A 15,339-nucleotide genomic window follows, 5' to 3' on the forward strand; every position below is an offset into this window, starting at 1 on the left:
GCTTATTTTATACAGTAAAGCATCTGAATCTCCGCTCACAATCTAAAATGAAGCAGCTCATCCATAGATATACTGTGTGCAGTTTCCACTGACCTGTTGTAGTGCCAGAAGTTCAGAGTCCAAAAGTCCTTATGTGAACTTTGCATGTGTGGTGACATACTTTGCCACAAGTGTGAGATTATGCCATTTTATAAACCGCTAGGTTACTGATTATACAGCAGTAGAAGTGGCCCCAAGGAAGCATTTCTTCATTTTGGGAGATCTTTATTTATTTGTTTTATAAAAGGAAGAAGAGAGGCCCTTCTTCAGTTTTTAAACTTTTCTAAATACATCTTAGCATTTTTAAATTGCCAGGTGAAATACAAGCTGTAGTGCAGTTAGCAAGGCTATCTGGTATTTTATATCTGTGTTTGTTTTGCATCTTCTACATATTATTCTTAGTTCAATCCCACTTCAAAGGTTTGGGATCATTTGCCTTTTATATATAAAAAAGGTCCTATTGGACCTTGTTGAATCATAACTATGGAATTCAAGATTCACATTGGTGTTAGTAACACAACAGGATATTTATCTATTTATGACTATTATTTTCCTTCCATCCCATCAGCCTCCAGGGGTGAAGTTAAACCACGGCATTAGTATCACTGAAGTGTCTTCCCCTGGGAGCAAGCCTGGGCAGTGTATATGGAGATCCTGGGCTGCCCACATGACAAGGCCCCCTCTTGGCCTCAACAGGTACTGTAGCATAAAAGGAACATCAGAAATCTAGGCAAAACCATGAGCATTGTAACCAAGAAAAACTAACACAACAAAATCCACATCTGAATATAACCCAAGACCCAAAAGGGGTGATACCACTTTGATGGTATCAGGTTTGATGGTTGGAAGCAGCTTCCTATTTTCATTAGAAATACAGTGGCACCCTCAGGTTACAGACGCTTCAGGTTACAGACGCTTCAGGTTATAGACTCCGCTAACCCAGAAATAGTACCTCGGGTTAAGAACTTTGCTTCAGGATAAGAACAGAAATCGTACAACGGCAGCGCAGCGGCAGCGGGAGGCCCCATTAGCTAAAGTGGTACCTCCGGTTAAGAACAGTTTCATGTTAAGAACGGACCTCCAGAACGAATTAAGTTCGTAACCAGAGGTACCACTGTATAATAACTTATATTTCCCACATTTTGCACACACTGGGTTTTAAGCTCTGCTGGGGGCTGTTTTGACTAAAGAGTGAGTCAAGCCCTGCACATTTTTTGAATTCAGGCAGTCAGCCATTTTGTTGTTCTTGTAGCTCTACATGCATGTGGGACTTCAGGATTAACTGGCACCCCCCAGTTAGTTCCCAACACAAGGTTTGGGTGCTATAGACTTGATGGCTAAATGAGACAATACATGCTGACTAAAATAGTGGCTACCGCATATAGAAGTGATAATGAGAAATAACCCTGAATTTTGGTTGGATTGAATAAGTATTGGTTATATTACAATATTATAGTTTAGCTGTCATGGCTTCTAAAAGCTGATCAATAGAGATGCAGTTTTCTTAATGAACATAATGTTCCCAGGCTGGATAACATGGAATAATCAGTCAACCGGCCAGCAGAATGTGTGAGACATCATAAAGTGAATTCAGCTTTGGTGTGAAATAGCCCGTTAGACTGTAATGCATGGTTTGTCAATTTACAAAGTGAAATAGCTGCTTTCCTGTGACTTTTGGCCTGATTACATGCTGTTATTTTAAACAGCTTTGCTGCCAACAAAATGCTGAGAGGCACACATGAGATTGTTACTTTCAATGAGGTGCCTCAAATGCAAGAATGCCAACCTTAGATGACATTTTAGAGCACATTGGAGAGTTTGACTTGTACCAGAAAAGGGCCTTTTTTGTGCTGTGTCTGCTCTCTGCTGCCTTCACACCCATCTATGTTGGTATCGTTTTCCTGGGTTTTATACCAGAGCATCACTGCCGGAGTCCTGGAGTTGCCCAGTTAAGAAACCGTTGTGACTGGAGTCTTGAGGAAGAGCTGAATTACACCCTTCCAAAGGGTGAGACCCATGGGGATGCTTTTACTAGCCAGTGCAAGAGATATGATGTCGACTGGAACGCAACTGAGCTGAGCTGTATAAATCCACTAGATTTTTCCACTACTTACAGGAACAGAAGCAATATTCCTCTCACTGCATGCCAAGATGGCTGGCTTTATGATTTCCCAGGATCATCCATCGTGACTGAGGTAAGAAGTAAGCAGCTGTTTTCTAGAAGGCAATACCAACATTAACAGCTGAACCCTGAAAGGATCTGTATGAGTCTGCTGGGCAGCTTAGAGAGTCCTTGGATGTCCTTCAATAGCTGCTAAGAAAGAAGGGCTTCTGGAACACAGGAATCTTCTACCGAGTCAGCCTTGTCTGCTTGGACGGGCAGCTAATCTTCATAGTCTCAAGCAGAAATCTCTCTCAGCCCTACCTGGAAATGGCAAGGATCGAAGCTGGAACTTTCTGAACGCAGAAGCATGTGCTCTGCTGCTGAGCTATGATCCCCCTCTATAGATGCTTCCCAAATGTGAAACTCTTTCCCGCAAGGCAGTTCCCCCAAGGCACCGTTGGTATTTACCAAATAGGCACTAAGCAAAGTCTGCACTGTTCATTTGGTGGGCGATTTAATATTACTTGCTGTGAATAGTTCTTACTTGCTGTGAATAGTTCTTAAGCCCCTCATCCATGGCAATTGATTTCAACATTGCTATTAACATTATGCTTGTTCCAAGCTTAAGCTAGCTGCACTTAGGTCCCATTGAACTCAATGTGAAAAATTAGTCATGACATTGATTTCACTAGGAACCAAGTTCTCCAGTCTATTTTTTTGGAAAGCTTTTTGCTTCTCTTTGTTTGTTAATGGTTTGCGTATCTTATTTTTAATTGTTATTTTTAAAGGTGTTCTTTCATTTGATGCTTGTTCACTGCCTTGCATACTGACAATGATATAAAGGTGGCATGGAAATGTTTTAAAATAAGCAAGCATAACTTCTACGCAAAAAAGCCACTCTGCTTAAGATACTGCTTGTGTATGGGGATGTTGGAGGGTGGTAGTTGAAATGGCCATACACTTTAGAATGAAATAGTCCTGAGAGATGCTCTTCAAATGATTTGGAATTACAGTTATCTTGAAATCTCACTCAAGGCATGGGATTTTATTTATTTTTGCATTGTCTCTGATCTGGATGTGTTTTCTTTTAGTTCAACCTGGTGTGTGAAGATGCCTGGAAACTGGACTTGTTTCAATCATGTGTGAATGTGGGGTTTTTTGTCGGTTCCATAAGCATTGGATACATGGCAGACAGGTAGGTCAAATTTTATATATACAATTGGAGTATTTATTGTTGTATAGCCACAGGCTATATAAGAACGCAGCATAGCTTTGCTGGAAAAATATTGTTTTTAACTGAACTTCAATGAGCTGGCTAAAATATCTGAACCGATTACTGGCCTCAGCTGCATATGAGAATTGGCTCCCTTCATTTTGTCTGGTGATGGCCCAAGAAACTTGAACTCTTGTATGTACACACCATTAACAGCTGGTTTACAGCACAAGCCTAACTCTTCTGTTTAGAAGCAAGTCCTGTTAAATTCAATGGGGAGAGAGAATACAGGCAAACTCGGCAGTTTCAATTAACTCGGCAGTTAATTATGTGGCACTCTGATCCCAAGAGGTACCAGGGCTGCAGATTTTATAGAAAATCATACTTGTTAATATTGTTAATTGGTGAAGATGTGGAAAAGCTGCTTCATAAGCATTGATTATAGTGATAGCTCAGGTGGTAGAGCATGAGGCTCTTAATCTGAGGGCCGTGGGTTCGAGCCCCACATTGGGCAAAAGATTCCTGCATTGCAGGGGTTGGACTAGATAATCCTCGTGGTCCCTTCCAACTCTATGATTCTATAATCTATTCAATCCTAAAATAAAAGGTAAATTTGATGAACAAAATAAATTATTTTTTAGTTTTGTCCAATAGTAATTTAGCTTATTTTTATAGCTCCACAGCAGAACATATTCTTTGCATGCAGAAGGCCCCAGCTTCAATCACCGTGTGAGCTAGGAGACGGCCTTGTCTGCAGCCCTAGAGAGCTGCTCAGAATCAGAGTAGACAATTCAGAATTACATGGACCAGAGGTCTGGTGCAGTGTGAAGCAGTTCCACATGTCCTTCTCCCCTCTTTATATGTATAATATTGACAAGTGTCATTTTTCTCCACAGGTTTGGGCGTAAACGGTGCCTGTTAATCACCATCTTAATAAATTCCATTTCTGGTGTTCTCATGGCTTTTGCACCTAGCTACACGTGGATGGTGGTTTTCCGCTTGATACAAGGATTGGTCAGCAAAGGGGGTTGGCTAACAGGCTATATCCTGAGTAAGGCTCCTTACAGTTGTCTTTTCTGGGAATTAATCTAATAGGGATTAAACTTTACATGCAGAAGGTCCCAGGTTCAACCTTGGCAACTCCACATAGGGCTGGAAAAGACTCCCTCCTGCCTGCAATCCAGATATCTCATGCTCATTCACTTTTCTCCTAGGAACAACAGGGATTTCCAGTGATGGAACTGATAAGGTTGAAACCTTAGAATATTATCAGTCTCTCAGGGTTGTCTTGGGTCCTAAGATATCAACAAATGATGGGATGCTTTTGTTTTCTAAATAGAAATATACTTCCAGTCAAGGCTTTCTTCCATCCAGAACCCACGGGAACTCAATTCTTAGAATTGCCATTCTAAGAGAACAAGGGAGGTGTTTGTGATGAGTTCTGGCACCTCTTTTCTAGAAAAATAGCACTGCTCCCAATCACTCTGTAGAAGCTTAGCTTTTACAGATCTACAAGCAGCTGTCATGCTCCTGTGGGTGCTCTCTCAGTCAGCAACAAGGACAGGGTGATTGGTGCAGCATAATCCAGACAAATCAGAAGTACAGAGAATCAGTCTAGGCCCAAATCATGATCCAGAGAAAAGGAGAGCATCACAAGAAGATGAGGCAAGGCAGGGCATACAACCCAGCCTCATCAAAACAAAAAACAAAAAAACCCAGCAACTAGAAGACTCAAGAGGGAGTCCTTATATACTCTGGCCTGAACCCCTGGCCTACCTGGCAGCAGGGTCAATCCCTGTGTTCAAGGTCCTCCAGCATCCCAGCTGAGGTTTGTCAACATGGGCAGTTGAGAAGACACCTCACATCAGGTCCCTTTTGTACTTTACATGTTTATTGCAGCATCTGGGCTTGAAGAAACATGTGGTCCTCACCTATTCCAATCCTATTCCAGCTGAGGAATCACAAACCTCCCAGAACTAGCAAGCCTCACCTGGCCAGCTAGGGAGCTGGGCTGTGGGCCCTTGCCTGCCTCAGCCTCCTGGAGCACCCCATCTGCTGCTCCCTATGCCTCAGAGCCTGCTGTGTTCGTGGAGACAGTGGTCCCTCTGGCTCTGGTGATGGGCCCTGCTGCTCTGGTTCCTGTGCACCGACCCCCATCCCCTCGTCATCCTCTGTTACTCCATGAGTATTTCCTACACCAACCTCTCCTTTCCCATTCCCAGCTTATCCCGGTGTGTCCCAGTCCTGGCTACACCTCTTGCCAGGATCCTGTTCCTCCTCTTCCTCTTCTCTGTTGTCTTGTCAGTTCCTGACAGCCTCCTAGACCACACCCTCACTACAGCTTCTAGTAGTTCAAGCAGTTCAGGGATTGCTTACTCATGAGGAGAGCCCTTACTCAGAAGAAAAGCTGCATGACACCCTGGGTCTGTAGATGCATGCTATGTTATTACTTTTTGGCTTGGACCCAAAGCTTTTGGCACAGGCATTCTCAAGGACTGGGTGGTGGTGGGTCCACTGCCACCTCTAACAGCTCCAGAGGTTTTTTGGAAGATCTCCTCATGGAGAAAATTTAAAGGGACACGCATCTCTCAGCTCTGGTTCCCATGGACCCTGCCTGCACCTTAAGGTCTTCACACTGGGGTGTGGGGGGGTCTGGTTCATCCTTTGAGGACTCCCTATCTGGTACCAGGTCAGGGATAGACATGACAGTGGCTTTCAACAACAGCTGTGTTGGTTGAGGATGATGGGAGTTGTCGATCCACAGCTTCCTTGGCTGGTCGGTGGGGATGTGGGATGGGATGTGGGAATCTACCAAGATTTGAAATATATGAAGTTCAAGGTGGCTTAATAGATGGAAGATCTAGTGTGAGCTGTCTTCAGATAATTTCCCGCACCCATTTGTTTATGTTAATGAAGTTTCTCCACCCTTAAAAAGTCACAGAATTTGTTGGCCTGAGCTACAGAAGAACTGTCGGCATTGTTTACCAGGTAGCCTTTACCGTCGGACTCCTTGTGCTTACTGCTGTCGCTTATGCAATTCCTCACTGGAGGTGGCTACAACTGGCAGTTACCTTGCCAAACTTCTTCTTCTTGCTGTATTACTGGTAAGCAAGATTTCCATTACAGCCAAAAAAGCCAAGGCATCTGTATAATACCAGCATGGAAGCTTAGCTAGATGTATTGGAAGGTACCCAACAGAGCTGGTGTCCAATTCCAGGAGGCCTTTGACATGGTGCTGCCAGAGGGCCCCCACTCCTCAACATGGACACCCAACATATAAACACATCAGCTCCCAACACAGTATTTTTCTTCCTCTTCTTCCATTCAAGAGAGCCACTGCATCATGTTCACCACCAAGCCAAGCAAGGAGGATGGTACATTGGAGCATGTTGACTCAGCTGGGTAGGGTTAGTGCGAGGGATGCTTTTGAGCCCCTGGGCCCTTGACAAGTGCCTGATCTGACTGGCCACTGGGACTGGGACTGGTATCTAGCATTTTACCATGTAAAAGAGAACTCACAGTGTAGGATATTTGGCATGGAGGTGACAGTCTTCACTTCAAATGTCTCATGCAACTCAGGCCAACTTCCATATGGCCTTATCCCTTTTTTCTTTACAAGTAATGTTTTTACAGTGTCATGCATTTTGCTACCATCTAGGAATGCCCCATTTCTTGCTTTTCTAGGTGCCTTCCGGAGTCTCCAAGGTGGCTGATAGCCCAACGGGAAAATGACAAAGCCCTGAAAATTATTAAACGCATTGCCAAGGGAAACCGGAAGAAGCTGCCTCCCTCTATGCAGGTAACCTGACCCATTTTGCCTTCAAAGTTACATAAGGCACGCCGATGCACAGTTTGTATATGGGTTAGAAATCCAAACAGAGGCCATTTTGGCAAGCCAGAATACGGCAAACATGGAAGCGTTTGTAAACTTCAAAACCAATTCTGGTCCCACATGCAATGAAGCTGGGAGGGGTGATCAGTGGAGCCAGATATTGGAGTAAAATAGGCCACAACTTTATTGATTATGGGAGAAAAGGCATCGGCATGGATCTGTTAATCAACTAGGCTGAGTGCTGGTTGATATGCTGTCAACCAACAGATGGGGTTGGCTGGTGCTGGGAAGGCACTGAGCCACTGGTAGGGAGTGCTATGGCCTGTAAACCCCTAACTGGGCTTCTGGACAGGACATGCCACCCTCCAAGACTCATAAAGGGGATCTCTTGATGGCATGGAGCAGAGTGCCCCTCCCCTGTCCCTGCTTCCTAAAGATTCAGCCCAATACCTCTCCCACCATTACAAGTTGTTACACAGTAGACAAAAACTCACAGGTCCACTCACTGGCTCACCCGTGGCTGGTTCCACCCCACCCTCCCACAGGGCTGCCCAAAGGATGTGAAATGCCATTGGGCCACAGAAGAGAATAAAGACACTGGTCGCCTCCCACCCTGAACCCGCATAGGGCTGCAAACATGGCTCCCTGATAAGTCAGGGAACTAGAACTTCCTGTAGAATAATTGTCCTCCTAGCCCACTGTGGTTTGAAGGTTATATCTAAAATCAAGCTGCACATGTGTGTTTTTTAAAGCTCCTTCACCCATTAAGGTTTTATAGGAATCCCTGCAGCTATGACTGGAAACTTTCAAGCTCCATTCTTTTTGTTTAGATTCCTTCCTGCTTTGCACTAGATGACCCTCAGAATCCCTTCCAACCCTACAAGTCTATGATCCATTTTCCTGCGCCCCCCCCTTAAGGCCCCGATGATACAAACATTGCTTGTTTGCCCTTCTAGGATCTTCAGTCTGAGGAAGAAACGGGTGACAAACCAATCCCTCTATTTCTGGACCTGGTGAGAACACCGCAGATAAGGAAACACACCCTCATCTTGATGTACTCTTGGTAAGGAAAGTCCTTGCAAAACTTTGTATTAAAGCAATTGCTCCAAATCATTAAATTTCTAGGGCACAATCCTCTCACCACCTGTCCACATGCAACTCACAGTGGAGAGCCCTAAAAGACTCAATGGAACTCTTTAATTCCCCTTCTGTAGTGAGCATCATTGGTTGGTCCACAAGCACTTTCCACTCTGCCAGTCCTCCTCAGGGCTGCCTACATAGCTCCAATTAGGCCCCATATTTAATTTTAAGCTGCCCTACATATTTGGCACTGTGGGTTAAACCAGAGACTAGGGCTTGCCGAACAGAAGGTCGGCAGTTCGAATCCCCGTGACGGGGTGAGCTCCCATTGCTTGGTCCCTGCTCCTGCCACCCTAGCAGTTCGAAAGCATGTCAAAGTGCAAGTAGATAAATAGGTACCACTCCGGCAGGAAGGTAAATGCCATTTCTGTGCGCTGCTCTGGTTTGCCAGAAGCGGCTTAGTCATGCTGGCCACATGACCCAGAAGCTGTACGCCAGCTCCCTCGGCCAATAAAGTGAGATGAGTGCCGCAACCCCAGAGTCGGCCACGAGTGGACCTAATGGTCAGGGGTACCTTTACCTTTACCTTTACATATTTGGCTAGAACTATGAGTAGGCTTTCTGCACACACAAAAACAACCCCAGCCCAGGAAAGAGTCTGGCTTCACCTGGCTTCTGTTTTTTGTCTAGGTTCACAAGCTCTGTGCTGTACCAGGGCCTCATCATGCACATGGGAATTGGTGGCGGCAACATTTACCTGGACTTTTTTTACTCTGCTCTTGTTGAATTTCCTGCTGCCTTCATACTCATACTCACAGTTGACCGCATTGGCCGCCGCTATCCCTGGGCTGCAGCAAATCTGGCAGCAGGAACCGCCTGTCTCCTTACAGCCCTAGTGCCTGAAGGTGAGCAAGTTGGGCGCTGAAATGGACCTATATGTTCTCTCTTTTTTCCAGCTTTCTCCATAGAGGGCAAAATATACAGGAACTTGGACCTGCAGGGAGAATATCAGCTTGAGAGGGGTGGGGATTCTGAAAGAAAAATGACTGGCAGGGGAAGGGTTGAGCTTCATCTTTTCCGTCCTGAGTGTAACCAAATCTAGCAGCAAAACCCAGTCATCCGAATGTGTATGTGTGCTCCAAATCAATGCCCCAAGGGCAAGGAACCTGTGACCCTTCAAATTTTGCTGGCAAGGCAAAACCAAGACATTTTGGCACCTGAGGTGAACTCCAAAATGGCGTCACTCTCCCACCAGGGAAGGAGGGGTGAGTGAAGAGCTAAGGAAAAAGAAGGGGGGAATATCTATGTACATTGGGAATGGGGGAGGGGATAAAGATTCACATTGGAAACAAGGGTAGGAGGAGACCAGCAGTTTCTCCTATTTGCCAAGAGGCCACTGGAGAGTGGCATAGGGTGGGGGCTGCTGAGGAGGCAGCAGATCTGGCCTCCAAGGAGCTCTCCACTGCTATTGCTGCCACTGTGGCAACAGCACCACCAATGGACAATGTATTCCTTGAAGGTCAGATCTGCTTCTCCTGTGGATTCTGCCACCTGAGGCGGTTGCTTCACCTTGCCTCATGGGTGGGTCGGCCCTGGTTGCTGGACTACAACTCAGCGAGGAATGAATCCAACAATATCTGGAGGGTTGCAGGATCTCTATCCCTAAGCTATCTATATCAAGTATGACTTCACCCTGCTGCAGGGTATTGTGTGTATTGTGTGTAATTCATTTTCTCTGTGTGTTTGTGTACATGTGAATGTTGATTCATTACTTCCTGACAAATACCAGGTGCCACAAACACAAAAGTATTGTGTGCAGTATTTGCCCCATGAAATACAATTTCTAAGAAGATGTAACTTTTAATACCAATTTTGCAGAGAAAACCTAAGAAGCCACAAAAACTTTCAACTTATTAACAGTGTGTGCAATGTCTTTTCAGATCTCTATTGGCTTAAAATGACTGCCGCTTGCATAGGCAGGATGGGCATTACAATGTGCTATGAAATGATTTGCTTGGTCAATGCAGAACTATACCCAACTTTCCTCAGGTGAGTGAGCCATCTTCTGATACTATAGGATGGACCGGTGTCCCTTTGTCAAAAGGACCAGTTGACAGTCAAATGTAGAGCACTCTACTTAGGCTGCGGGTGCAATAATATTAACTGTTGCTTTTCATAAGCTGGTGAAAAAAGTGAAAGTTTATATATTAATGAACACATTTGTAGACAATCTTTCTTTTAAAAATGCTCAAGATGCCTGTCTTGCAGTTATGAAGTAAAAAAAAAAAAGTACAAACAGAAATAAAACAACTCTTTAAAAATCCTCAAGAGAACGTGATAAAGAAGTAGGAGCTAGCAGGGAATGTGAATTTAATAGCTTTTAATGAGAGTGTTTGACCTGCTTTAATTTCTATTTTCCATTTGTTTCCACAAGTGGCTGGATCTCTGGGGCACTAGGGTAACTGGGCAAAGGGGGTGATATTAGATTCTGCAGTGATATATATAATGGCTTCCACATTTATTTTTACAGGAATCTTGGTGTTCTTGTCTGCTCTTCAATGTGTGATATCGGTGGGATCATAACTCCATTCATTGTCTACAGGCTGGCAGATGTCTGGCATGAACTTCCACTTGCTGTCTTTGGTAAGAACATGAACTACTTATTTTATGTTGAATGAGGGTAGATTATTCATTCTCGGACAGGGAGCTGTGGTTCTCCAGATGTCACTGAACTGCAATTCTCACCTGCCCCAGTTAGGGATAGGAGAGAAATCAAATTTAAATGTGAACCTAGCTAATTTTCACTTTCTGAAACAATATGCAAACCAATGCAGCCATCCATTGAAATACACAGTTCTCTTAATTTTGCAGTGCCAGCTTGGTCAGTGATCAAGGATGCTGGTAGTTGTGGTTCAGCCATATCTGGAGGACCACAGGTCCTGACTCAGAGGCATTATGGGGAAGGATCTGCATCTGTAGACTGATAGGCAGATCAGTCTCTCATCCATACCACTTTTGAATGCATTCAGTCATAAGTCTGTTCCATGCTCTTTCCACATTATTCTCCAAATTCATACTCAAATATCCCTAGCTAAGGTAGGTATACCTAATGGTGAAGAGGATCAGATAGAAGCTGACAGTAAACCTGCAGGCAGTTCCTATAATTGAACAAAATATCCAAAGGATCCTGGTGACCCAACTCCTGTACACTACTTGAACGTATGTTTGCTTTTCTGACAGCTGGGCTTAGATTTCTTCCTTTACCTCAGAGGTTTCTTGGCAAGACATTACAGCTAAGTTTCTATAGTCCTCTCCAAAAAAACAAACCCTAACTCCTGCTGTCAAAAACAATCCACATCATGCTATTCTGCTAAACAATTCATTTTTATCAAATTATTGTGTAATGTTATTCTCTATTGCAAATCAGGGATAGTTTTAGAATGGCACAGTGAAAGGAGATTAAGTTTACAGAGGAGCATAAAGTCAGGCTTGCAAATGATAGAACCAGTAGGAATAGCCAGGGAATGGTGCAGAGCAAAGTTCCCCTACCCTTTTGTAATCTGGCAGTATAACAGCCCTGCTACCTACCTAAGCATCTCCAAGAATAACCCTGTCCAGGCATTTGTTTCTGCATACATGGCAACAGCACATGCACCACCAGTGTCCCCAACTGACTTGGGATCAGCTCAGTCTGGAGGGAGCTGCTTCAGCATCTGTAGGGCAGATGTTGGAAACTGCCCAGTCAACCTCCTTCAGACTGAGCCAATCAAGAGTCATTGTTGAAGGGATGAGTCTTGTTCCATGTATTCCTGCTGGCAGCTTCACACAATAGGTATCTGCGGGTACCAAACACCTAAGTAGGACTTGAAAGAGTTCAAATATAGGAGCTGTCAGTCTTAGAATTCTGAAAACATTCTCTCAGTGACAGAAAGCTACTCTTCAAAAACAGTGGCTTCAGTTCTAGAACACATTATCTGCATACTCACATCCTTTTTCAAATGCCCAGAGATGGTACATTCAGAGCAAATTCAGAGAAAATCACCTCTGGACATTTGAAAAAGAATGGGAGTATGCAGAGATACTCTGAAATGTAAGTGATACATTTAATCTATATTCTCACTGTGGTGAATTCCTATGAACTGCAGCTGATTCTCCTATCTAAGGGGGATTCTGGAGAAAAATGAGATCACTCATAAAATAGTCTGCAGGTGGGGGAGAGGAAGAGAACTTGCATCTACACACTGCCATTTCCTTTAATACAGTTCAGCAATATCTTATTGGCACGACTTACAAATTGCTATAGTGCCTTAGTATCGTTTCACATAGGGTAGTCTGTCTCAACTGATCTTTTGTTTGTGCCGTGTGTCTGAAGCTGTGATTGGTCTCATTGACGGTGGCTTGGTTCTGCTCTTACCTGAAACCAAAGGAAAAGCTTTACCTGAGACTATTGAAGATGCCGAAAATATGCACAGGTATGGTCCTGTATAACATATATTGTAGAGAAAGGCATTCTTAGTGAATGAGAGCTCTAGCTGGGCATTCAGCAGTGCCAGGAGGAATGGGGAGTGCCTGGGGGCATGTGTTCCACACAGGGTGAGATGCCTTAATCTTCCTGTGTTGAGCCAGGTGTGATGAGCTCTGAACTGAATTCCTAAATGACTTTGAAGGAAGGTGCTTTGAATGTTGATAAGGCAGAGGTCTCAGTCTAACTGCATTCAGCAGAGAGTGGCAAGAAGCCCACTCCAGGCCTTCAAACTCAGCCTGTGAAGGTCTTCTGTAGTTGGAAGTGGAGCTCATACTCGGAACCCCACTGCCCTTTTCACACATTCATGTTGCATGCCTGAAGAAGGTGGGTAGGAACGACATATTGCCAGCGGGAGGAATTGTTGGAGAGGAGCAACCAGCAAAAACTAAATTTAGATTTGGAGAGTGTGATTTCCCATTACAGGGGCAAATGAAATCAGGGGTGGGGGGTGGTCACAGCTGGAGCCTGAAATGCATGATAATGTGGATGATAATGTCCTGCTGGTCAGACAAAGGCAGAAAATTAGGCTTCTAATATTTATACCAGACTTGGCCAATCTGGAAGCTTCATTGTTCCTGCCAATCATATTGCATATGTCTGCTTCTTTCTAAGGTTTTGAGTATAGGTATGGCAGCTAATTTTTGGCGATCACTCGTAGCCGAGTAAGATTGTCTTCCATAAACACGGTTTTAACAATGAATCCGTAAGTGTCTGTGGAGGCCAATTCTGGATCCACATGTCCTTCCACAGTGGGGACATAGGTTTCCAGGCGGGAGTTGATCACGGTGTGGATTTGCCAAGTGTGCCTTCCTCTTAGCACATTTCTCCCTTGCATCCTGAGTTCGAGTGTCTTCAAAGCCCATGACACCTTTGGTAAAGGCTGTTCTCCAACTAGAGCACTCACAGGCCAGTATTTCCCAATTGTTGGTGTTTATACCACATTTTTTTTAATTGACCCTTTAAATTGTTTAAGTGACCCTGCTGGGAGTACAAGATTCCCAACGGCTTCACTCACAAGGGTCATAGGAACATGCAAGTCCACTCACCATGACAAGGTGATGATCCAGTGAGTGAGGGCAGCTAATAGAGCTGGTAGCAACACCCAGCACCCTTGGGCAGGCCCCTGGGGGCAAGTGTCCTACAAAGACCTATTAACATCCATTGGAGGGGATTTTAAATGGAAGGCAGCTCACAGATGCATTTCACAGATTGCTGTAATACTGCCCTCACTAGCAGGCGTGCCAGGAGGAGGCAATGATGTTAGGTTAAGACCCACCAGCTGCAATGAGGCTTGTGACTTCCAAGATTGAAGAGAGGAAGTTTAACTCTTTACCTCTAACCGCAGCCCTAATGAAAAAGCACCCCTCCAAAAGCTGCTGTTCACACCAGGAGGGAAGCCTTTATTGGAGCCAAAGGAAACTTCAAACTTGCTGCAAATCACAGCTTTGGAGGGGTGGTTTTTGTGATCACAGCAGGTTCAAACTCTTCCTCACTCCAGCATTTGCACGCCTGACTGGAAGTCCCCTTCAACTGTTATTTACATTTAATAAAAGGTTCACACAGCTTGAAGAGATGTATTTAGTGTAATTTAGACCCCAAAATCATGGAAGACTAATCTGATTCTCTTTTCCTGTTCATTTTACTCTTCCGGCTTTGTTCCCACAGGCAAGGAAGGCCAAAAGAAAAAATTATTTATCTCCATGTTCAAACCTCAGATGCGGCAACTAATTAAGAAGAGCCATTTTCTGCATGATTTTCGCTTGATTTGGCATTAAAGAAAAATGGAGCACACAGGCTGTTGTAATTTTTTGAACTTTCTTTATCCTCTGATTCTTTGCTGCTTATTCACAACTACAGTGTGTTTTTGACACTCTGTGAGACTGGAGGGAAGTCTATCGATCAGGGATGGGGAAACTAATCTTCCAAAGGTTGTTGGACGCCAAATGCCATCAGCCCAAGCCAGCATGGCCAATAATCAAGGGTGATAGTGGTCATAGTCCAGCAACATCTCGAGGGCTATAGGTACCCTTTCCCAGGGGACTTAATCAGTACACAATATGACCAAACTACAGGTCCAGTTAAAGTGTGGAGAAGCCCTAGGTCTTCCCTTGATTGCACCACACTGGGCTGGGCTATGCTAATAATGAAGTAAGAGCGCAGCCACACAAATCCTACACCCACTTTCTTTTACTAGATAGGACTAGTGGAAGGTAAATCCCAATAAATGAACTTGACTTTATTTGGAGTAAACATTGGACCAGGCTTTGGAGGACTACAAAAGATAAATAAATAGAAGACTTGTCAAAGTCCATTATGGCAAAGTTTGACAGTTTGTATTCAAAGGATTGAATGAGTAACAAGAGATGTGGAAATCAGTTTATGAGAACGAAACTTGCTTTAGAGTTTGGCGTTTTCACAGAGTTTACAGCCAGAACAATACTAGCAAAGGATAGACTCAAACCCTACATGATGAAATTCTGTATGTGGTTTGGGAAACAAAAATGAATGGGAATAATTCATTGCATCAGGAAATAGACAGTTTCTAA

The 15,339-nt window shown here is 44.2% G+C and overlaps 1 protein-coding gene across 1 annotated transcript; it reads left to right on the forward strand.

Annotated features, from left to right (window-relative positions):
* Positions 1 to 1,791: 1,791 nt before the first annotated feature.
* On the forward strand, positions 1,792 to 14,582 carry LOC307213276 (solute carrier family 22 member 2-like). Its single transcript, XM_079971059.1, has 11 exons — positions 1,792 to 2,234; positions 3,235 to 3,338; positions 4,253 to 4,407; positions 6,292 to 6,460; positions 7,041 to 7,155; positions 8,145 to 8,251; positions 8,959 to 9,173; positions 10,209 to 10,317; positions 10,799 to 10,911; positions 12,641 to 12,740; positions 14,459 to 14,582. Exons 1-11 carry the CDS (start codon positions 1,818 to 1,820, stop codon positions 14,523 to 14,525), a joined length of 1,671 nt encoding a protein of 556 aa, XP_079827185.1. The 5' UTR covers positions 1,792 to 1,817; the 3' UTR covers positions 14,526 to 14,582.
* Positions 14,583 to 15,339: the final 757 nt, after the last annotated feature.

Source organism: Podarcis cretensis (genome assembly GCF_951804945.1).
Source record: "Podarcis cretensis genome assembly, chromosome: 3".
Lineage (NCBI taxonomy): Eukaryota > Metazoa > Chordata > Lepidosauria > Squamata > Lacertidae > Podarcis > Podarcis cretensis.

Bases quoted from the DNA above. Each gene is read 5' to 3' on its own strand.
- LOC307213276 (XM_079971059.1), top strand. From the start codon at position 1,818: ATGCCAACCTTAGATGACATTTTAGAGCACATTGGAGAGTTTGACTTG. The intron at 7,156-8,144 runs GTAACCTGACCC...TTGCCCTTCTAG, and splicing joins AGCTGCCTCCCTCTATGCAG to GATCTTCAGTCTGAGGAAGA. The intron at 12,741-14,458 runs GTATGGTCCTGT...TTGTTCCCACAG, and splicing joins GATGCCGAAAATATGCACAG to GCAAGGAAGGCCAAAAGAAA.